The sequence below is a fragment of the Daphnia magna genome, unplaced genomic scaffold, assembly GCF_020631705.1.
Source record: "Daphnia magna isolate NIES unplaced genomic scaffold, ASM2063170v1.1 Dm_contigs021, whole genome shotgun sequence".
Lineage (NCBI taxonomy): Eukaryota > Metazoa > Arthropoda > Branchiopoda > Diplostraca > Daphniidae > Daphnia > Daphnia magna.
Window position 1 is genome coordinate 339,489 of NW_025533118.1, and position 24,037 is coordinate 363,525.

The following is a 24,037-nucleotide window of genomic DNA, read 5'->3' on the forward strand; positions in this document are numbered from 1 at the left end:
ATTAAATAGTTTTTTTACATCATTAGTTAGTCAGTGTACTGAATATACACCTCACCAAGTCACCATGCCACTGTCTCCCAGAAACTGGTATTTCAGTAACCGTATCAATATCACGAAAAAAACTTTTATACTTGTCTTTTGCATTTTCGTATTGTGCATCTTACTTCTTATCTTCAGTTGGTCGTGGTACCCAAATACAAAATTTGTAATAGACAGTCGTATAAGAAGTTGGAGGGATCAGCTCCCATTGATGGAATTGTATAACGTAAACTGTGATACGTGTGTCACTAATTGGGATGCGCTTTTAGCATCCGACACTTTAACTGGTGATGAACTTTTGCAATACTTTTTGTGGACCAATCAATCATCTTGTCAGTTATCCCACGACTTTGGTGGTATCATGATGAGTAACCCTTCTGGATTGGCTGGACAAAAGGCCGTATGCATAGATAAAAAAATAGCGCCTCAGCCTGGCAAATGTCTTGTTTACTCTTTTGGAATAAACAACGAGTGGTCTTTCGACGAAAACATGGCACGCTACGGATGCGAGGTGTTTGCTTTCGATCCATCAATGGGGCTAGATAAACATGATCATATTCCCGGAAACGTTCATTTCTACAACTGGGGCCTAGGCGACCGCGATGAACATGACTACCGCTTCAACTGGACAATTCGTTCACTCTCTTCAATCTACGAAACACTTTCTCCTCTTCATGGATACAAAATTATTGACTACTTGAAAATAGACATTGAATATTCAGAATGGATAACACTGCCGAATATCATAGCTTCCGGTATGCTGTCTAAAATCCGACAAATGGGCATGGAGATACATTTAGATGGTCAAGATTCATTAGAACAGCACCGCGAATGGGCCAAGCTTCTAAGATCAATTGAGAAAATGGGTATGATTCGCTTTGATTCCGAATACAATCCGTGGTTTGTCGGGAATTTCACGCAATTTTCTTTAATGGGATCTTTGGGATATGAGATCGCTTGGTATAATAGCCATCTTTTACATGTTACGACTTGATGAATCCGCCCTAGATAGAAATAAATATTATTGCTCTGCAACCTTAGGACGTTTAGCTATTTATTTTCAAATATTAATCTTAGCAAGTTCTGAAATATGACTGACATGAATAGCGGGAAAATAAAGCTGCAACAGCAATTTAGGCAAAACATTATTCCCACTTGGTTTACCAAGACTCCAAGAGGCACTGTTAAAAAAGTACACCACTATTTCGGGGTTAATTGCCCGAAAAATTCGGCAAATGAGATCTGGGGTTCTAAGCCCCGAAAAATTTGTATCGTATCGCAATATGAAATTTTTGGGGTTATTAACCCTAAATTTGTGGGGTATTATAGGTACAGAAAGAGAAAAAAGATTAGCCTGCCACAGGAATTGAACACCAGAATTTCCAGTTCGCAGTACAATGCTTTACCACTGAGCTACATTCAACAGAACATTATTAGCAAACCTCTCTTCAAATATAATTAAAGTGGTTAGGTGATAGAAAAATTTTGGGGGAAATTTTTTAAGATATGGTAACATTCGATTTTACGTGCTGAAATTCTGTTTTTGAACATCGCCGATTCATAAAATTTGTGAAGTTGATAAATATAACTTAACTTAAATTGATGTAATACAAAAACATTAAATCAGCAATCCAAAACAATAGTATGTGTTTTAACAGTGTAAAAGAAAGCTTGATTTTGGGTCCCATTATTTCACACAGCTCAAGAATTTGGTATGATTTTAAATATTGCTTCTCACTGCGGAAAATTTTTCTTTATTTGTAAGATTTATCGAACTGTATTATTCTATAACAAAGTCCAGTCTTTCTTAATTGAAAAAAGACCAGATAATTTTCAAATTGCTCAGAATCTCTTAAAACTGAAGAATTTCATGTCTATCAGTTTCATCCTGCCTCTTTTCGTTCCTGTTTGTATGTAAACTACTTTTATGAATAATATATAGGGGAGAGTGGGGGCAATTGATACACTTTTTGGTTTTTTGTATTTCTTGAAAAAAAAAACTGAAAAATTTAATATAAAAATTATATAGAATTTTAGCCTATTATCTCAGCTACTAAACGATATTTTTTTTTATGACAAAAGATTAATTATAATAGTAGTAAATTGTAAAAAACTGAGGTCGCTTCGAGTGTTTCAATTGCCATGGAAGCAGGGCAATTGAAACGGTGTGTCGACGCAATTGCAACGTGGGTTTTCCCATAAGGAAGCTTCTTCATACCCACATAAAATGTAAATCACGATTTCTCAGCAGTCACAACTGCTAGAGTGATCAAATTTTACCATTAGGTACAATGCGATTTACAGATTTTTAAAATATGCTTAAAGTAGATCGTAATTTAGTTTAAAATATTTAAATAATTAAATTTTTAAAAAACCATTAAGCAAGTATTATAGTTGTGTTAACATGATGATTTACATTTGTTTAAATGAATTACGTCAAATACTTGCAAAAAAAATGCAACCACTCGCAGACAGGGAATATAAACAAAGTGTTTCAATTGCCCTGCAATAGGGTCATCGTTACATTTAATTATTTAAAATTATTTAAGAATGCAGGGAAAAATTAAATGACATTAAATTGTAGAAAAATGAATTGCAAATCATCTGAAACAAATTTTATTACTAAAGCGTAGCGTTTTAGGGGTTAAAACAAAAAAATTGAAAACGCAAATTTAACAGACGGAGAACAAAAAACAGTTTTTTCGAGATATCCTAAAAAGTTTTGAATACAAAAACTCGTAAATTTTTCTAAACTTGTAAACCCCCTCATTCTATTAACCCTAATTTTTTCAAGAAAATTCCTTTTATACGGCGAGAGAAACAATTTTTGTTTCAATTGCCCTGTGTCTCAATTGCCCCCACTGTCCTCTACCTGCGTCGTTTCTTCGAAAATATCTTCTCTTTATAACAAACCCTGAAATTTCTGGGATACAGCCCAAAAATTTCGGGGTTATTTGTCTAAAATATTTGCATTGAATTTGAAAAAATGCGAATAGTAGTTAAAATCCCGAAATTTTCGAAAAAAGTCAAAATTTCGTACAACTTCACATTTTTCGGGGTTGACAACCCCAAATAAGTGGTACCCTTTTTAACAGTGCGGGTATACACAGCAGTGACTGAATACTTAATTAAGGTCTTTCAGTAGGAAAAAAATACTGAAAAAATTAGGTATCCTTAAATGATACCTGATTTTGAAAAAAGATACTTAAAATTTGGCTTTCCCTACTGAAACCCAGTTTTATACCTATCCCATCGATTTTAAGCATTGTCAAATTTTTTTAAGTATGACAAAATCCTTTTTAAGTATTTAAAATATTAAAGTATCCTGCGTAGCATACTGATGTAGGGGAGGGTGGGGCTAGTTGGTACAATTTTTTTTATTTCTTCTCTGGTTTCTTAAATTTTTCATATTTTGACACCCAAAAAATTGTAAAAAAAAGCTCAGATAACCAGCTTTATTGTGCTATTTTTTTATTTGATCTACGTTGAAGAATTCATATCGGAATCAACGTTCAAAAAGCTAAAAAAAATTTGCCTACATGCCCCACTAACGGGGTAAGTTGGCAGTGGTAGTGGGGTAAGTTGGCCCCATGTATTTCAAATACGGATTTCAGTGAAATGTTGATGTTGTAAACAAACTAGAATAACATTACAATAAACAAAAATCCTATAGTTATTTTAGAGTGGAAAACTCAGAAATAAGTTGCGATAACTTACATAAAGATTAATAGCCTTAAATGCAAAAAATTAAAAAAAATATACATAATTCAGGCAAACATTTCACAGGTGAACATCGTATAAAGTGAAACACTTAAAATTTGCCAAATTTTGGCCTCTAATGCATACCACTGTTCACCATAAGTCATGTCTAGCAAAAATTTGACTTACAATTCCCTGACATTTTGACAGGCCATGTACTCTATACATATGCATGTATAATGCCTATGCCGACATGCCGCATGTTGCAATGTATCAACTTGCCCCAACCCGGAAGTTATTCAAATAAAAATTTTTATTACTCCTTTATAATTGATTAAAACAAATCCATTGTTAGAGTTCGATAGAGGACACAATTTTCTATAAAACTAATATTTTTTAAAAATTATATGCATACCAAGAAAAGATCAAATTGATGAATACCAAGCACGCAACTATTGTGGATTTGAAGCAAAAAACTTCGTTATTTTCTATTTCCTAAACTATTTGGGATAAATTTATAAAACTTTGCACAAATGTGCACACGATAAACATCTTTGACTATGAATTATTTCAATAAAACCTCTTTCACACAATTCGTCTAAATAAAGAATTGCAAACTTGCCCTCCTGCCAACTAGCCCCACTCTCCCCTATATGCTTATTAGAATTAACTAACAATCTTTAAATTAGGATTAATTAATTAAACTTATATTATACAATACTATTAGGACTTTGGCTATTAATACTTATTATTACAATATTTTGGCAAACTGATGTCACCTTGGTTTAACAACTGGCAAATCTTTCAAAGTGCCCAATCGGTCAGGTTTTGATTTCAAGTCTACATATACAATTAGTCATTTTAATCATATGAAATGCATCGACTGCACTGTTAAATTATGGCCTCTATTGTTAGGTAGACTAGGTCTAATATGCAATGAAAATTTTACAAAAACCCCATATTTGGTTACATCACCTTTTCACAAGTATCGGTGACTAAAACTTCTTCGTTTTCAAAACCATGTGTTTATCTTAAGGAACCAAACTTAAATTTAGCAATAAGGCTAACTATATTTTGGCCAACATAAGCCCATCTCATGACTGGTTGCCTGAACTAAGTTACTAGTTATAACGACAAATCAGTTATTTAATCTAAGGGATTTCTGGGTTTTTTAACCACGCTTAAAAATTTTTAATTTTAATTTAGTTTAATTACTTAATTATTTCCCACTTAAATATTATGAAATACATTTTGTACGATCATTACTTTTCAATGACATCAATGTATTAACTTTAGCTGCTAAATCACATGTTTGTAAATGTATCAAAAAATTCTCGGAAATTTTTCAATCACTTTACCTATCTTTTCACCATTTTAAGCTAAATTAGTTCGTAGAATAATAACTGATGTGGCTTAGCGAGTATAAGACAGCGAAATTACAGTTCCATGGTTCAAATCCTAGCACGGCTAACTCTTTTTTCCAAAAATTAACCTCAAAGTAGGTAGTTTATAAAACTACTGAATTTTTAAGTAGCCTATTTAAATTAAGTATCTTATAGAAATTAAGTACGCAAAAAAAATCTAGTAGGCTGGCCTTTTTTAAGTATCAAAAATTAATTATTTGGTCGCCGCTGTGTAGACACCCTTTATTCCCACTTGGTTTACCAAGAGGGTCTAGACACCCTTTATTTCCCAACCTCCTTTTTCGTTTTTCCTGTTTTTTAAATTGCAATTTACGTCTAAAATACTTAACTTAAATTCACGCCGTAAACAGGGAAAGGTGCGTCCTAACGATGCAGACAATAAATACGCCAATGCTAAAGGATAGGGCCTTTATATAAACTATACATAATACGTACAGTACCTACCAGAAGTCTTTCGAAGCCTGAGAGAACCTTATGCAAAAACGCCGTTTTTGCGGTTCTCTCAGTGCTACAATTTTCACCCAAATGGTACTATTTTTTGTGTGTAAGTTCTCATAAAAAGTGAAATGTCACTAATTTTTTCCAGAATTTTATTTTAATGGGAAGAGTGGGTAAAAATTCGATGAAAAAGTCTTTAGAAAGCCGAGAAGACCTAATGCAAATGACGTCACTTACAAACGACAGTATGTAGAAAAACTAGTTAAATGTAAAATAGATTGCCCATTATCATTAATTAATTAATTATTATAACGAAGGGCACAGTTTTTCGATAACAACGGCTTCCACTACCCACATTTGTTGTGGAATAAAAAATGGGCAATCTATTTCACATTTATCTAGTTTTTCTATATACTGTCGTTTGTCTTTTTCATCAAGTCCCTGTGCACAGTCACTTAATACACAGATTGTTATTATGGGCTCCCTTATCAGCCCGCCAGTTTCCTCTACAACATCCATTTGTCTGCTACAGAAAGTAAACACGTCTACAAAAAAATTAATAATAAATAAAGTACAGTCTATATCGAGGTCAAATAAAAATTACAAGATTACCTGATAACGAAGGAATTTCGTAATCCAATTATGAATGGAACGGAAGATAATTTCAATGGAAAAAATTAAAACTAAAACTACAACGGGCGAAACTCCGTAAGCCGCCATGCAAGAACTGTTACTAGTTCGTATCCAATTTTTTTTCACAATTTCATCGAACTGGCAACTTTGGACGTTAGCCAACTCTATAGAAGATGATTTACCATATGGTAGACAAATGCGTGTCTACCATAAAGTAAGAATTAGCAGACGAAAACGCAAAATCAAAAAAAAAAAATGGAGGGGCGATTCCCAAGTAAACATTGCACTTTTTGTTGTAATATAACATAACAAAACTTGGGAAGCAAACAAACTTTCTTCTGATGACTTACAAATAAATTTTACTTTCCTCTTAAAATTTGTCATATTTTCTTTGTTTTTATATAACTATTTCCACTTTACCTTTTTAAATATGTTATTGAACATTAACATTTTGTTTGTTATTTTGAAATATTTGGGCTAAATTAGCAATTAAAAATGAAAAAGATAGAAATTATTGTGAACAATTAATATCTAATTAGTAAAAGTAGGATTTAACTATTAACACATACTCATATGTTTTAAATGTAAACATACTTTAGTTTTCAGTGAAAATTTTTCTTTTTGTTTATGAATATTTTTTCATGGCTTTTACAGAAGTGGATAGCCTCACCAAGAGCTATACATTTCTGTAAAATTTATTCATTTCGGGCATATAGTTTCCCCAATAATAAATATTTTAATTTCATATATGACTGGAAGGAGGGGATTACCCACTAACCGTTAAACCGCACCGACCTGCCCTTAAAATTGCTAACCGATTTAGCATTCGAGTAACTATTTTTTAAGCAATATTTTTACAGAAAGAAATGGATAGAAATTATCAAGAGCTATCTATTTCGTCAATAAAAAAAAATTAACTAATTGTTTTCCCGATTATGACTTTTATTAGGGAAGGAAATTCCCTGAGACCCGTCAAACCACACCGACCTACACAAAAAATAGCCAATCGGTTTACTACTCAAGTAGATCCTTTTAAAGCGATAATTTAACAGAAATGGATACGTCTCGATAAGGGCTATCCATTTCTGTAAAATTTGTGTATTCCATATTTATATTTTTACGGATAACGTTAAGTTATTAATATATATTATACGTAGTATATAGGATGTATAGGATGTAAATATATAGGGATATATATAATTTATAGGATGTAATATATAGGAATCATACGTATTATATATTTTATTGTAATAATACGTAGTAACACGTAAACTGTTAACGTATTAAATGTGAAGTATGTGTTGGCTAGATGGTGAAGTGCTGAATCGTTGAAAGACCGGAAAAGAATTGAGTCTTTGGAAGGCCCTATCCTTTAGCATTGGCGTATTTATCGTCTGCACGTTAAGACGCCGTCTCAGAGACCTTGCACAGCAGCGGCTCCCTACTTATTGTTTCCTACTTAAGAGGTGCCAGGGTCTCTTACATGGCTTTGGATACTTAAATTCCGCCCATACTTACACGAGATTTCCTACTAAAAAAACCTGTTTCATGTAAGAATGTTGTAAGTAGTTAAGTAGACTCAATAAAGGGTCTAGCCTACTTAAAATTCATTCGCATACTTTTTTTTCTATAGGGCAATTATATAATCTTTAGTCAAAAATTCTGCAAATGACTTCTATCATATCGAAATTTGTTGTGGTTATAAAGATATATCCATAAATGGGGTTCAGAAATGAAAAAAATATGTCGCACACCACGGGATTCGAATATCAGACCTTCTGAGTCGTAATCCGGTGCTTTACCACTGAGCTACACTCGATGATAAAAAATTTGCAAACATAGCATCATATACTATAATGGTCTGTTGGGTGATAGAAAAATTTTAGGAAAAATGTTTAAGAAATGGTATCATTTGATTTTACGTGCTGAAATTCTGTAATCAAACACCACCGATTGATAAAATTTTTGAAGTTCATAGTTATAATTTGAATAAATTTATACTAATATTAATTGGATTAAATTAAATATCGTTTTCTTAGTTGAAATAGAAAAAGATAGAAAGAATAATGTTCAATTATCTACCGAAAATCATTACCTTTTTTAACAGTGCAACATTATAAACTTCCCGGTATTCCTGTGATGGAATTTGATGTGTTCAAAAAAAGTTTTTGGATTTTCAATTGACAGTTCATGAGTAGTGTTTGATCATCAAAATTCGTCAGAGTTACAAGATACTTATTTCGAACTACTACCTACCCGAACTAGGACCTTACCCGTCGACACCCTTTTCGTCCTCTGCAATGCTTGGGATGGTTCCACCAGTGCACCTTCGCCAACCCATTTAAATCTAGTGGTTGAGTTGCGACCACTTTCCTCGATCGGGGTGGGACCCAGCATCCATTCTGGACTACTAGTTTCGGTGCTTCCTCCGTCATCTCTTCCACCGGTGCTCCCATAGCAGGGTCTCCAATAAAGATCTCCGGTAGCGCCCCAATCTTCATCCGCGTTCCAAGTTTTTCCAACATGTCCTTCCCCAGAAGTAAGTCGATGTCGCCATCAAGAACCAAAGCCTTCCCCTCGACGGTCATCCTCCCATCTGATACTGACAGCATTGCGGATCCTCCCGGTTGAATCTCCTTGCCGTCAACTGATACTAGACGATTTGCGCGCCATGGTGTCACTGTTATCCCTAGTTCTCTTACTAATTTGGGCGAACACACGGACACTCCCGCCCCTGTATCTATCACGGCAGCCACCCGTTTTCCCCAGCACCACACATCCAGTACTACCATCCTCTGGATGTCGATTTTCAGAATTGTCCATGCTAGCACCTCCGGGTCTACATGCTGTGTCCCTACTAGACCAATTACTTGCCTACCCTCTCCAGCGAATCGCACCTGCCGTTGCTGTTGTGGTGCCCCTCCTTCTCGCTGGGAGCTCGGGCAGTCGCGACGTATGTGTCCTATCCCTTCACACCCGTAGCATATGACCTGTCCGTCCGGCGTCCGAGCCCTCAGGCCTCCCTGACCGTTTGTTCTTGTTGGACACTCTCTCCCGATGTGTCCCTCCGTCTTACATCTGCTGCAGATAGGTTCCCCATCCGAAGTCCATTTCAGTATCGATCGGTTATCCGACCGATACTGTTGACTCTCCGCTCTTTCTCCTTGCTGTGCGGCTGCCCCTGATGTGTTCCTTAATGCAACGGCTCCCATCAATCCCTCTAGCAATTTTTCTATTCGATCCATTCTCTCACTTCCCGCCGTTGGTGTTTGTTTTCCGACCACGCCCATCGCCCATTCCTCGTGTCTTGCTCGGGAGGTCATTTCCTGATACCGCTTAATTTCTTGAAGGAATTCGTCACATGAGTTGGGTTTCAAACTCCAGAGTTTCTCTAGTAAACTTGGCTTGAGTCCTCTCCATAGTTGCGCCAAATTCGTAGCTTCGGACATATTCGGGTCTACTCTGCGGCATAAGTCCAGGATGTCGTAAAAATACTCGATCGTGGATTCTTCGATTCCTTGTTTGCGTTCTCTCAGTTTCGCTTCATTGAATCGATTCTGATTGACTGGCTTGAATTGCTCCAACAGCTGTGTTTTAACTCCTGGTACAATTGGCGGTCCTGCAACATCCTCCCATTCGGCTGCTAGTTGTCCCGCGGCCTCTTTGTATGAGTACCACTTCTGCGCTGCCCCGGACAGTGACAGCTCCACGTGGTCGCGAAGTTCTTCATCTCCCCATCGATTATATCTCCCGATTCTTTCGTATCGATGCATCCACTGCATGACGTCTTCCCCGTCCTTCCCCCCGAAGGTGGGTGGGGATTTGGCTGCTCTTCTCCGTGTTCTCCCGATCCTTCTTCCTCTTCGGGGTCCTCCCACCGCTCATTTTCCTCCTCACTGAATGTGAGATGATACTCCTGCCGAACGGATGCCGGTCGCTGCTCCTTTTGGGGTTCGTTAGCCCCGTCCTCTATTTCTTCTCGTTCTTCCGTTCCGCTTTCCCTCAGCGGTCGACTGCGCGTCCTCGCCCGCCCCTGGGATGCACTCCCGATCTCGGGTATCCCCCAACTACCCCGTGCCACGAACCGTCCCCGAGCGCCTTGGATTCTCTCCCCGCTCCTTACGTCCTCCTCTCCTATCATCTACTTCCCGCAATCCTCGCACCGCCTGTTTCTTGCCGAACTCTTCGGCTCCCGGTTCCTTTCTCCGCTTCTTGCCAACAACTTTGGCTCACGGTCCACTTCTCCGCTTCTTGCCGAAAACTTCAGCTCACGGTTCACTGCCCGATTCTTGCCGAACACTTTGGCTCACGGTCACTTCTCCGCTTCTTGCCGAACTCTTCGGCTCACGGTTCACTGCCCCGATTCTTGCCGAACACTTCGGCTCACGGTCACTTCTCCGCTTCTTGCCGAACTCTTCGGCTCACGGTTCACTGCCCCGATTCTTGCCTACCACTTCGGCTCACGGTTTCCGCTAACCACGTTCCCTCAATGTACCCGTCTGCCCCACTTTAGCCCTTTTCACCGTTTTCCCCCCGGCGTCTCTCCTTCGTTATGCTTCCCCCGATTGCCCTACGGTCGGAGCCGTGACCCCGTACCCCAACAATTTAAGGTGCTAAAACCAGTTGGGTCGTCGACTCTCAGGGGTCTCTGACAGCCACCGCCTCCGTAGCACAGAATCGAACAGAAACACAACCACAAAAGAGACTTACCGGAGGTTCTGTATCTCCACCATGTAACAGTATGTTGTATTGACGCTTCACAAGACTAAGACTGCCGCCTGATACACGACCACGGGGGACTATATATGGGGGGGAAACACTGACGTCACACGTCCGGTAGCATTGCATACTGGATCACATAACGTGGTCATTGACCAAGTGACAATATCTTCAGAAGTTTAACAAAGCCAAACGTAAGCCAGGTGAAAAAGTTGTTGATCACGCACTACGTCTACAGGAAATTTTAAATGTGCGTATCCTGTAGGTCATTCCGAAAAATCGTTTGCAGTTTTTCTCATGCAAAAATTTATTGAGGGATTACATTCCAAATTGCCGGCAAAAGTCTAATATAAGGAATTAAAAGATTTTATCGAACTGGTTGCAGCAATGCACGTGTATGCCCTCAGGCTAGAAGCGTTGGAAACCGATCGCGAAAAACAGGAGTTTATTCGATCCATAGACGGGTCACAAGACACCAGCAATGCAGAGCTAAAAGAAATCAAGCAGATGATAATAGAACAAAAGGAAGTTGTGAATAAGGCGATTGCCAATATTGCCACGGGGATAAAACTGTCGGGGAAAAGAAAACAGAAAACGAAGAAATTAAAGACGTACTTAATGAGCTTATCCAAACCGTGAAAAAACTTAAACTAAAAAAAAACGATGTTTCTTATCCGGCGAACGCATCATACAGGAAGCAAGTTTCTTTTTCAAACGCCTACTGTTAACCAGTATAGTAATGGTAGACCACCTCCACCGCGCTTCCCTAACAATAGTGGTAATCGACAATTCTCAAATGCACAGAATAGGCCTACAAGCGCTACACCATCATTTCCGAGATCAACTAACGATACCAACAATAGGCCTACTCAGCCGTCGATAATTTGCAATTTTTGTGGCTATCGCGGTCACATTCAATCTAATTGTAGTAGTTATCAACGTCAACAACTAGAACAAGCTCAGCTTCCTATATATTATTCTTGCCGGGACATCGGCCATAAATCTAATAATTGCCCTAAGTTCAGAAGCACCAATAGGCCTAACATACCAGGTTCCCCTCAAAACCAGGGAAACCAGTAGGGATCAACTGTAGCTTCGGGTCAGTTGATGAAGAGCCTCATTTTAAATCCCGACAAGTCGTAAAATTAACAACCATTACGAATGAATCAACTCCAAGAATTCCATACATACAAGTTTACAACGGAAGCTTGGACGTTCGACGTGGTTCCATCAAAGGATACAACGTTGATGGGCTCTGGCTGCCCAAAGAGAACCAACTTCTTTAACACATCACTTCTGATCAGCTTGGTGTCAGTTTCAGTATCCAGGAGTACGAAAGTGTCAACCCATTTTGCACCGACGCTAATACGAACGGGAATGACTTTGAAACATACACTTCACTTTACCGTTTCCCCATGGGTTAATGTCGCAAGGAATGCAGTCGATGGCGGCGCTAATGGAGCTCATGATTCCGCTAGTTTCCTAAGTGAGATGAATTCGGATCCGTGGAGCAGGGGATGGTGTCTGGATCCAGTGCATCTACCAAGGGTACACCTGACGTCTCTGGGACATTCCCTGCGTTCGTGTATGCCGGTGTGGCTGACGGAGGTGACGATGCTGCTACCTTGGAGCCTTCTCCTGTCGAAACGTGTCCAATGGTTGATGTAGGGGTAGCGTTCTGTCTCTTGACTGGCTTCTTCTCATCAAACCGTACAGCTTTGGATGTCGACGTGGGCAAACACTCAAATATATATTTTCCATGCTGTTTACTAATGAACTTTAAAAATACCCAGTCGTCCAGGTCGAAGACGATCAATTCCACACCTGCTTTTTTTCTTTTCCCATTTCACTTCTCCTTAAGGTATGGCGTAAGCTTTACTTCCATCGCCATCAGGGTGGTACGGCTGCAGTTCGTGCGCGTATCTTGATTGAGAAAGAGTCACCACTGCTCCGTGTAGCCGGTTCTCGAAGGGCTTGAGGCTTGCAGCATCTTTGCTCTTCAAAGGGAGTATGTGTAGCAAATCGTTGAGGTAGGTCTGATCCATGACTTCGGTGCGTTCGTAAATAGCGTCGAGACGATCCCACACCACGGGTTGCATGGTCACATCGGAAAGACATTCACCAATCCCGTTCTGTACCACTACTGCAGCTCTTTCAACATGAAAAGAAGGGCAGGAGAACCGTTGTAATCCTTTTCGTATAAGGCCCGAAATTTAGCCTTAAATCGAGAGTAGTTCTTCGAATTTCCGTCGAACAGCTGGATCGTGAAATTCGGGGTACGTGGACGACTACAGCAGCCACCATGAGGATGTTTGGCGTTACCAGTAACAGGTGGATGCTCAGAGGACGTCTCCGGAGACGTGTCATCCCCAGGGAAAGGACCGCAGGCTGAAGGCATGATGGGTAATGGTCGTGAAGCCTGCTGATGGAGTCTGTGGTTGATCAGGAATGCACGTCTCTTGGTAAATGACATGTTCTTTTATCGTTCTCAGGTGAACCTTGCTGACTCCCATATCCATTCGAAGGCCATTGATGTGAGCGTTTAAGTCCTTCTATCGAATCTTTACCGTTTCGATCTTTTGATCCCTGTCCTGCAAGGTCTTACGTGAGTCTCTAACTAGATAGGTGTTGGCAGCGATTTCAAGGGACATAGTTTTTGAGCTATCAACGAGTTTGCTTAGCTGTTCACCCATGCACTTTAAAGCCTACTTAAAGTTTCCGTGACCGATTTTGCGTTAGCTTCCACCTTTATCTTTGTTTGTTCCAGCTTCACTTCCAGCTCCATCATCTGTTTCTGGATATACACGTCCCGCTGGCTTAAAAATCCGGAAGGACCGGTCGGCGCAGAATGGGTAGACCTTTTCTCCGTAAACGTTGTGCTGATCGTGAAGTCCCTATAGAAATGGCTGAATGGCGAGATGACGTGGCATACCTAATGGCAAACTTGAGAATTTCCACGTGTTTCGTGTCGAACTCCACCTCCCATTTTTCACAGGCTTGACGTTGTTGATCCGTAATATCGGGCAAACTCTCCATATACCTGTGATGAAGGTCTTTGATTTCTTCGTAGATACGAATTAATTCATCTCGCCATGCTGCTACGTGCAACTTCTTGAGTCTGATAGCTCCCATCTTCTGATCTGCCACTGCTTTTCAGAGCTTTTTCGTTAATTTGGTGTGGGCCGCCTTTCTCTTACCTGGTTTTTGGTTGATATCGTTTTCTGTGAGGAGGGGGCCTTCACTCTTCAATGCTTCTGGCTTCATTTCGTGTCTTCTTTTGAGATATTGATGGCCGATTCAATACTCTCGGATTTTGCTACGGCTTCACTCATGACGTAAAAACGTTCAAAGACACACGTAAACGGATGTCGATGATTCACGTAGATACCACATTATAACGCGTGGTAGAAAGGGCTTAGCCTTCAGGCTGGGGTTTGGACGTCTGCCAAAGTCTTACAAAGGGGGTGTACTCGACAATTTTACTGAATCTAACACGTTTGACTAAAAATGACGAGAGAAATGCATGGTTTCGTTAAATCTCGGGTTTCTGCAACATTTTTACAAACTACTCACGAGCATATGGAGCAATTGTAGAGATGAGAGATGAGGGGTGAAAAATGAATAATCATAGTGAAACGGCTTGGATTTAACTTGAATTCTATTTTCTTGTCGAAAATGGGGACCACGAGAGAAAATGGGGTTACAATGAGGTTTTTCTGGGAACTGAAAACGGGGATAACCTTACTTGATTACTTAATGCAATAGACTGCCTAAAAAAAAGAAACCCTCCCAACGTAAACGGCGAAGGCCCTTGCCACTCATAATCCAGCCCGTTGGGGCAGCACTGCAAGCGACAGATGATATAGCAATAGGCTCTATTTTATTTACTAAAATTTATTCTTGGTCAGTGTTTACTTCAGCTGACTCACTGAAGTTGTTTACAGACGCTGTGTTATGAGTAGTGAAGGTAGTGACGTCGGGACTCAGTTATTTGATACCATTAATATTTATGGTATCATTAATCCAAGGATAAAGAGATTTCTATCGACAAACTGTGTAGGTGCAATGAAGACTGCCCATATGTGTTACCAAAAGATACGTGGCAAAAGTCAATAAGTGTGTTAGAAAAGTTCCTAGCGAAAATTACAAAAAAATTAGAACTTTTCCCACAAAAAAAACAAAGAAAGAAATTTGAATACATCTTTTGTCCTCCACGAGAATTGCTCCATCAGTCTTGTTGTTAGTAGCGCAACACCTTCCCGCTTAGCTAATATAGAAAAGTTATTAATAAAATAAATATGACATGATATCGAAATAATTTCGAAGTGAAATTGGTTCCTCGATCAGAAACAATAGCTTTAGATATTCCATGCCTCACAATAATTATTTTGTAAACACATTCCACTATCGTGCGAGCAGTTTGATCTTTTAATGCAACTGCTTCTACTCAGCGGCTAAAATAATCAGTAATTACTAACAAATAACTGTTACCATTTAGGAAACCGGGGTGATAGGACATAAAAAGTCCACTCCTATTACTTGAAACGGAGCTTTTGCAATTTCATGTGGGTGCAAAAATGCTCGATATGTTGGAGAAGTGTTGGCCATGCAGATTTCCCAAGCCTGGCAATATTCTTTAATATCAGCTCTCATAGTCGGCCAATAGTAATGATTTTTCACTTTCAAGTAAGTTTTATAAAAAGCTAAATGTCCTCCCATCGGTGCATCATGTAATTCTTTTAGCACAAGATGACGGAGTGACAAAGGCAAAACTAATTCTGATTTAATTCGTTCCGCTTGCTATTTTTAGAAGGCAATTCATGGCGATAAAGTTTACCTCCTAGAATTTCAAAGTATTTCAATTCATGGCGATAAAGTGTACCTTCTAGAATTTCAAAGTATTCAATTTCTTTCACCCAATCTGGCTTAGAGTTGCAAATTTTTTTCTCGAGTTCGTTTTTTCTAAATAATTTTTAATTGCAACACAAAGATCGTCTTCCAATTGCTTTTCGCAAATGAATGTGATATTGGTTGACGCTAGCTGAATACTAGCAATGTTTAAGCGTGACAAACAGTCAGCATTTTGATGAATACGACCCGGCCTATATTTTAATTCATAATTTGTCGCTGCTAAAAGTATCATTTTCCTAATGTTCCATGATTCTATTTGGTGTTTCAACCATTGCAAAGGTTTATTGTCACTAATAATTTCGAACGATTTATCCAAAAGATAATGCCTGAAATGTTTAATTGCATCAATTACGGCCAATGCTTCCTTTTCTGTCGTTCCATATTTCGATTCAGCTTTAGTCAGTTGTTGACTGGAATATGCAATTGGATGTTCATGACCATCCAGCATTTGAGAAAGTACAGATAATATTCTATAATCGCAAGCATCAGTTAAGAGTAAAAATTTTTCATTGAAATTGGGGTAAGGGAGAACTGGAGGCGTAACTAGAGAATTGCGCAATTTCTCAAAAGCAAGTTGTGCCTCAGTTCCACAAGCAAAAGGTTTTCTACTAAGATCTTTATGTGTTTATCTAGTCAGTGGTTTAGCAGTTGATTCAAAATGATTAATAAATCTTCTGTAATATCCAGCAAGTTCAAGAAATGACCAAATTTCGTCAACAGATGTGGGTGTTTTATAGTTCACTATCTTATCAATTATTCCAGGGTCGGGTTTAATACCGTCTGTTGAAATAACGTGACCGAGCTAATTCACCGATTGTTTATTGAACCGGCATTTCTTAAGCTTAAATTTTAAATTAGCAGCTTTTAATAAGTCAAAAATTTCCCGAATATCACGTAAGTGATCTTCAAAAGAGTCCAAAAAGATGATGACATCATCCAAGTAAACTAATGTTTTTTTCCTAAAACGTCTTTTAGTACATAATTCATTAGTCTTTGAAAAGTAGCCGGTGCATTGCAGAGACCAAATGCCATTCTTTTAAATTCATTAAGGTTTTTTTCTACAACAAATGAAGTTTTTTCAATAGCTGAATCATCCCCCTGAATTTGCCAATAGCCAGAAGTTAAATCAAGAGTTGTGAAAAATTTCTTTCCGAATAATTTGTCTAAAGTTTCATCAATTCGTGGCATTGGAAAAGAATAATTTTTTGTAATACTATTTAATTTTCTATAATCGACGCAAAATCTAACTTCACCGTTCTTTTTCTCCACTAATACCACGGGTGAAGCCCATGGCGAATGTGAATATCGGATTACATCCGCTTCAAGCATTTCTTGCACCTTATCCTCTAATACTTTTATTTGATTATTCATTACTCTATATGGGCGTTGTCGAATGGGGCCTCGTCCTTTTGTATCAATTGTGTGTTTAATGAAATTAGTATTCCCTAATTCTGAATCTTTTGAAGCGAAAAAGTCGTGAAAGTCATTTAATAATTTAGAGAGCGGTACTTGAAATTCCGGGTTGACCTCCAAAATTACAACAGGCTCAAATTTCTAGTTAGGTTTGTTGTCTGATTGGTTTAAAGCTACTTTTCCTATTACTTGACGAAATATTTCTGTTAACGACAGAAGTCGTTAGGAATTAATGTTAATATAATTTTCGTTTTGTATGTCTGTGTGTGTGTGCGTAAGATCGTGTCATTGCCGAGGGGCAGACAAGCTTGAACTTGTTTGACCTTGGCTAAACTAATACCCTTTGGTTTTGCTATAGGTTCCCTCCCTTACACTTCCGCCACCCCATTTACACCTAAAGCTAATTGTTCGCGTTAGCGCCCTTCTTTTGTTTTTCCCTTTTTCTGCATTTCCGCCGTAGTCGAAGATGGTGGGAGATGCAGCAACTAGGTCACTCTGATTCGTTTTCGTCGTGGCTACAGTCGCAACCTGTCGCTCCAATTTTCGGTGTTGTAAACTCGTTCGTTTTTAATACAATCGCAGCGTGGCCCTTTTTGGCAACTGAGTTAACCACATTCCATTTCGCTTATTTCGGTGGTTAACATTTAAATTACTTCTAAGTTAGTGTTTCTTGGTATGTTGACTTCAGTGAATGAATGATTTTCGACCATAATATTATACAATCCATCTCCCGATACTTTTCTAATGAATTCCTCGATATAAATTCCTGCCGGCAAAGTTTCTTCTGGGGTAAATATAAATGCTGTTTGAGGGGGGACATACGGAAATGAACCTTTCATTTGCGCTGCAATTACCAGCGACGTCTGACAAAATAGCGTCGTCTTTTTTACTGTTGTAATTGCCATGTCTGGTACCCTAGAGATATCTAAAGAGCCCTGCTCATCTCTTGCTAAATAAATGCTCTTGAATTTCCATCAAGACAAAATCCGTGTTTTTGGATTGCATTCCATCCAAGGATACAGTCTTCTGTAACACTGTTTGTAACAATAAAATCGTGTTTTAAAACTGACTCTCCGTATCGAATAATGCTTGTAACGGGACTGGAAAAATCTTTAATGGAATTCTTGGGGTCGATTCATTTGTAATGGTTGTAAATTTTGCGAATTGTCGTGATTTTAAAGGAGGCTTGATATCAACTGACCCGAAGCTACAGTTGATCCCTAGAAGTTTCCCTGACGTTGAGGGGGACCTGGAATGTTAGGTCTATTTGGTTCTCTTATCTTAGGACAATTGTTAGATTTGTGACCTATTTCACGGCAAGAATAACAAACGGGGGGTTGTGCCTGTTCCATATTCTGGCGTTGAAATTTGCGACAAGTAGACTGAGTGTGTCCTCGATATCCACAAAAGTTGCAAGTCATCAAAGGTTGTGAAGGCCTGTATGGGAAATCACTACAAGGTCTTAAAAAGGACGAAGTAAAATTCCTAGGTCTATTCGGGAATGTCGAAAAGTGCTGAGTGGTGGTGCGTTACTACTAAAAACGTGAGGGAGAATAACTCAAATTTTTTTCGCGACTAAATTTTGGGGTTTGGAACGACACTTGTTTACAAAATGGTGCGTTGGGTGTATACGAAACGCCATCTTTTGCATCAAATTGCAGTTTTTTCACGGCTTGTGTTAGTTCGTGATGAACATTTTTAATCTCATCGCTTTTGTTTTTTGGTTCTTCCACCTACCGATTTCCGAGACAAATGTTGGCTACCGCATTAGTCACAATTTATTTTTGATCAATTATGATTTGCTTAATTTCTTTTAATTCGGCATCCTTAGAGTCGTCTTTTTTCCTAATAAACTCGTTCTTATCGCGGTCGGTTTCCAATGCTTATAATCAAAGGGCATAAACGCGAGTTGATGCTACAAGGTCATTAAAATCTTTAAATTCTTTATATTTTACTTTCGACTGTAATTTAGAATCGAATTCCTCAATAAATTATTTTATCAAAATAACCGTTAACGACTTTTCGCTATAGCGCATGGGATACGCACGTTTAAAAATTTCCTGCAAACGATGGTAATAATCTACAATTTTCTCTCCTAGCTTACGTTTTGCTTTATGAAACTTTTTAAGATATAAATCAACATTTTCATCACCATGAAATTGGTCAAGTAAGGATTTCTTAATGGAAGCATATAGTCCTCTGGATTTTCGTTTAAAATGGCTTGGATAACCGAAAATGCTCGATCAGCAAATTTTGCACGTAACATCTGAATTATTTTTTCGTTTTACCATCCAGATCCATCTACTATACTCTCAAAAGAATCCAGCCAAGAGTCAAAACGGGTAATTGGGCTTCCAGAGAAAGTAGGAAGTAATTGCAGGCGAGAGAATGTATGTTGATTGTTTTGAAAATCATCCAAATCTTTGACAGTAGCTGCTCTAGTGGGGGAAAGAGAGTAGGCAATTTTGCTATTTGGATTGGGAAATTGATAGGTTAAATTTCTTTTTTGCGGATTCTGAGCGAGTTCAGGAATGCTAACTGGAATTGTTCCAGATTCCCAAAAATTGTTCGACTGTTGTTCCAAGTTGACTCAGTGTCATCTATTTTTCCATTAGTTGTGTTCGTCCTCTTGAGAAAACTTAAAATGGTGCTCTAGATATGCTGTTTTTTGACGTAGATTTGGGAGTAGGATTAACGGGTGACAATTTTGATATAAACTTAGCTACAAGGGAAGCTGATTGTGTCACGGACGCTACCTTAGCAACACTCTTAGCGCGGGGTTTCCTAGAATTAATTTTATCTAACCATGGATCAGCCACATACGCCACATTCGATGTAAGCTTCTTTAACTGAGCGTCATCTTGTATTAATTTGGGATTTTAAATGGGTGACGCTGATTTTTTAACAGCCTCAATTGTTTCCTCTGACGCTTTATCTCCTTGAAATTTATCTGAGATAGCTGTGGTTTTTTGGGACAATTGGTTTGTTTAAAGGGGAACGCAAAAGTTTAGGGACGCCAGTAATAACATCATCAATCATTGTGATTGAGGTCGAAAAATCGCTGCAACCATTATGTTAAGCATTCTCCCTCTCGGGTGAATGGCTTTACGAATTAAGACAATTTGTTGTTTAAATAAACTCTGAGGCGTGCCCAAAGCCGTTTACCCAGAATGATGATTATGTATTATTAAGCTGAGGCCAAATGTTTACAAAACGAGTGGGGATACATGGACGTGAGTCCAATAGGAAAATTGAGCGTGAAATTTGAGACAAAGTAATTTTATCTTACCGTGGTAGTGTGGGCGTACAAGCCTGAGGGGATAAGAGGAGAAAAACGGTAAACAATACTACTTGCCGACACGTACCCGGGTAGGAATTTTATCTAGGTCCAATGTTGTTGCCGATACAGAATCGGCCATTGGTTCAGGATCAGAATCGCACATCGGCCCGGGTCATTTCCAACTTGAGTCGCCAAACCTTGTCCATTTCTGCTATGCCAATATTACACATGTATTTTGGTAGAACACCGGCAAGCAGTGTTGATCCGGGATTAATTTATCAATATTGGCATAACAGAAATGGACAAGGTTTGGCGACTCAAGTTGGAAATGACCCGGGCCGATGTGCGATTTCGATATGCAGCCAATAATGGCGCAAAACAACATTGGACCAACATTCAACATTCCAACATCAAAAATTAAATAGTAGCCTAAAACAAAACAATAGCTTTATTCATCGTAACATAAAGTAAAGACAGACCTAGCCGGATTTGCCGGATTTGAACCCTAGACCACTGTACAACAACTTCATCTTTCAGACGCTTTATCCACTTAGCTATTTCTATACATATCAAGTAATATGTTTTCCGGAGTAATTCCGGAATTTGGTTAAAAACTTAGAAAAAATTTCCCAGTGAAAACCAAAGTTAGTTTAAATTTAGTACGTGGTTACAGTTTTATTATTTTTACTGATTATAGATACTAATTTACACAACAATCATTTGATTTTCATGTTTAATCGTTAATTTAGACCAAACATTTCAAAAATACAACAAAAAATGTAATTAAGAATAACAAATTTAAAAAGCACACCCGGGTAGGAAACAATACTGACCATTCTGTTTTCTTCATCCGATGTTGATTTTAGGTCGGTTCACATCGTAAATGCGTTATCAGTTACATGAGATTGGTCCATGGTTGGAAAAATATTGGAATGTGGTTTTCCAAAAACCAAATCAATTCCATCCTGGGCCATTCTTAGAAAGTTGAGTTTTAACGATGCATGTATCCCGCTACTAAACCAATGTCGATACAATTTCGAACCTTTGCTGTTGTTCGATATCGACTAGCCAATAATAATCCAATGTCCAAAACCCAAATTTCAACGATTTATATATCCCAATATTTATCCAATGTCAATACAATTTCGAATTTTTGATGCTGTTTGATATCGAAATGCCAATAGTACCCCAAAGTCAGAAATTCAAGTTTAAACGATATATATATCCATATACTAATCCAATGTTGGTACCATTTCGAATTTTAGCTGATGTTCGATATCAAAATGCCACTAGTACCCCAAAGTTAGAAACTCAAGTTTAAACGATATATATATCCATATACTAATCCAATGTTGGTACAATATCAAATTTTTGCTGCTGTTTGATATCGAAATGCCACTAGTACCCAAAAGTCAGAAACCGAAGCTTAAACGATAAATATATCCATATACTAATCCAATGTTGGTACAATTTTGAAGTTTTGCTGCTGTTCGATATCAAAATGCCACTAGTACCCCATAGTTAGAAACTCAAGTTTAAACGATATATATATCCATATACTAATCCAATGCTGGTACAATTTCAAATTTTTGCTCTTGTTCGATATTGATTAGCCAACAGTAAACCAATGTCAGAAATCGATGTTTATCTCCCGATACTAATATAATGTTGAAACAATTTCGAATTTTTGCTGTTGATCGATATCAATTTGACAATACTAAACCAAAATTAGGAAAAAAAGATTAAATGATCTATATATTCCTATACTAATCCAATGTCGATACAATTTCGAATTTATGTTATTGTTCGATATATACCCGGGCAGGAAACAACATTCGCCAAAACTAATCCGATGTTCGCATAGGCTTGGATTGATGCACAAAAATACAAGCTTTCTATTGGCAAGCCAATGCTCGGCCAATGATGGAATTCTGCACTTATATCAGTTATCGAATGACGAGACTAGGTAACATCGTAGGACCTATGTTAAAAATTCCTCACTAAAATTAAACCCGGTTCCAAAAACCAGTTCCAAACACAGGGTGTTTACCGTTCCCCGACTTCTACCCCAAAACTATACATATATACATACATACCAATAATACTATCGTTAAACAACAACAAAAATTAGTATCGCATCGACATTTGGTTGGTATCGTGGTATAAAGATCGTTTAATCTTGTTTGTCCAATATTGGCTTATAATTGGCTAATCGATATCGATCAAGAGCAAAAAATTGAAATTATACCAACATTGGATTAGTATATGGATATATAAATCGTTTAAACTTCGCTTTCTGACTTTGGGATACTATTGGCATTTCGATATCGAACAAGAGCAAAAATTTGAAATTGTACCAACATTGGATTAGTATATTGATATATAAATCGTTTAAACTTGGACTTTTGACTTTGAAATACTATTGACCTTTCGATATCGAACAAGAGCAAAAATTTGAAATTGTACCAACATTGGATTTGTATAGGGATATATGAATCGTTTAAACTTCGGTTTCTGACTTTGTGGTACTAGTGGTATTTCGATATCGAACAGCAAAAATTCGAAATTGTACCAGCATTGGATTAGTATATGGATATATATATCGTTTAAACTTGAGTTTCTAACTATGGGGTACTAGTGGCATTTTGATATCGAACAGCAGCAAAACTTCAAAATTGTACCAACATTGGATTAGTATATGGATATATGTATCGTTTAAGCTTCGGTTTCTGACTTTGGGGTACTAGTGGCATTTCGATATCAAACAGCAGCAAAAATTTGATATTGTACCAACATTGGATTAGTATATGGATATATATATCGTTTAAACTTGAGTTTCTAACTTTGGGGTACTAATGGCATTTCGATATCGAACAGCAGCAAAAATTCGAAATTGTATTGACATTGGATAAATATTGGGATATATACATCGTTGAAATTTGTGTTTTGGACATTGGGTTATTATTGGCTAGTCGATATCGAACAACAGCAAAGGTTCGAAATTGTATCTACATTGGTTTAGTAGCGGGATACATGCATCGTTAAAAATCAACTTTCTAAGAATGGCCCAGGATGGATTTGAGTTGGTTTTTGAAAAACCACATTCCAATATTTTTCCAACCATGGACCAATCTCATGTAACTTATAACGCATTTACGACGTGAACCGACCTAAAATCAACATTGGATTAAGAATGGTCAGTATTGTTTCCTACCCGGGGTAGGGGAGACTGGAGTAAGCCGGGACGGTTTTCATTTTCCCCCTATATCTCCCAAACTAATCATTAAATTAATTTATTATTTTGTTTTTATGTATTCCATATGGTAATGTACCCCCCATATTTTTTATATAATTTAATAATAAACCATTTTCCCATATAAGACCTTTAAAGTTTTCTTAGATTTGTGGGAGGAGCCTATTTTGAGGGGTAAGTGAGGACACTAGGGTGGGTGGTGAGGGACGTCCTCCATTTTCGCCTTAA

The 24,037-nt window shown here is 38.0% G+C and overlaps 1 protein-coding gene across 3 annotated transcripts in view; it reads left to right on the forward strand.

The window, feature by feature from the left end:
- Positions 1-24,037, forward strand: part of LOC116915655 (methyltransferase-like protein 24) — a 49,829-nt gene that overhangs the window by 185 nt on the left and 25,607 nt on the right. For 2 of the 3 annotated variants that reach the window (XR_006652604.1, XR_006652605.1), the window contains exon 1: positions 65-905. Coding sequence is in view for 1 of the 3 variants with exons in the window: in XM_032937621.2 (XP_032793512.1) it covers positions 65-87; positions 178-1,033 (879 nt within the window). In the remaining 2 variants the exon portion in view is untranslated. Of the gene's footprint in view, positions 1-34; positions 1,080-24,037 lie in introns of those variants that run through there. The other variant, XM_032937621.2, reaches the window with a different exon arrangement.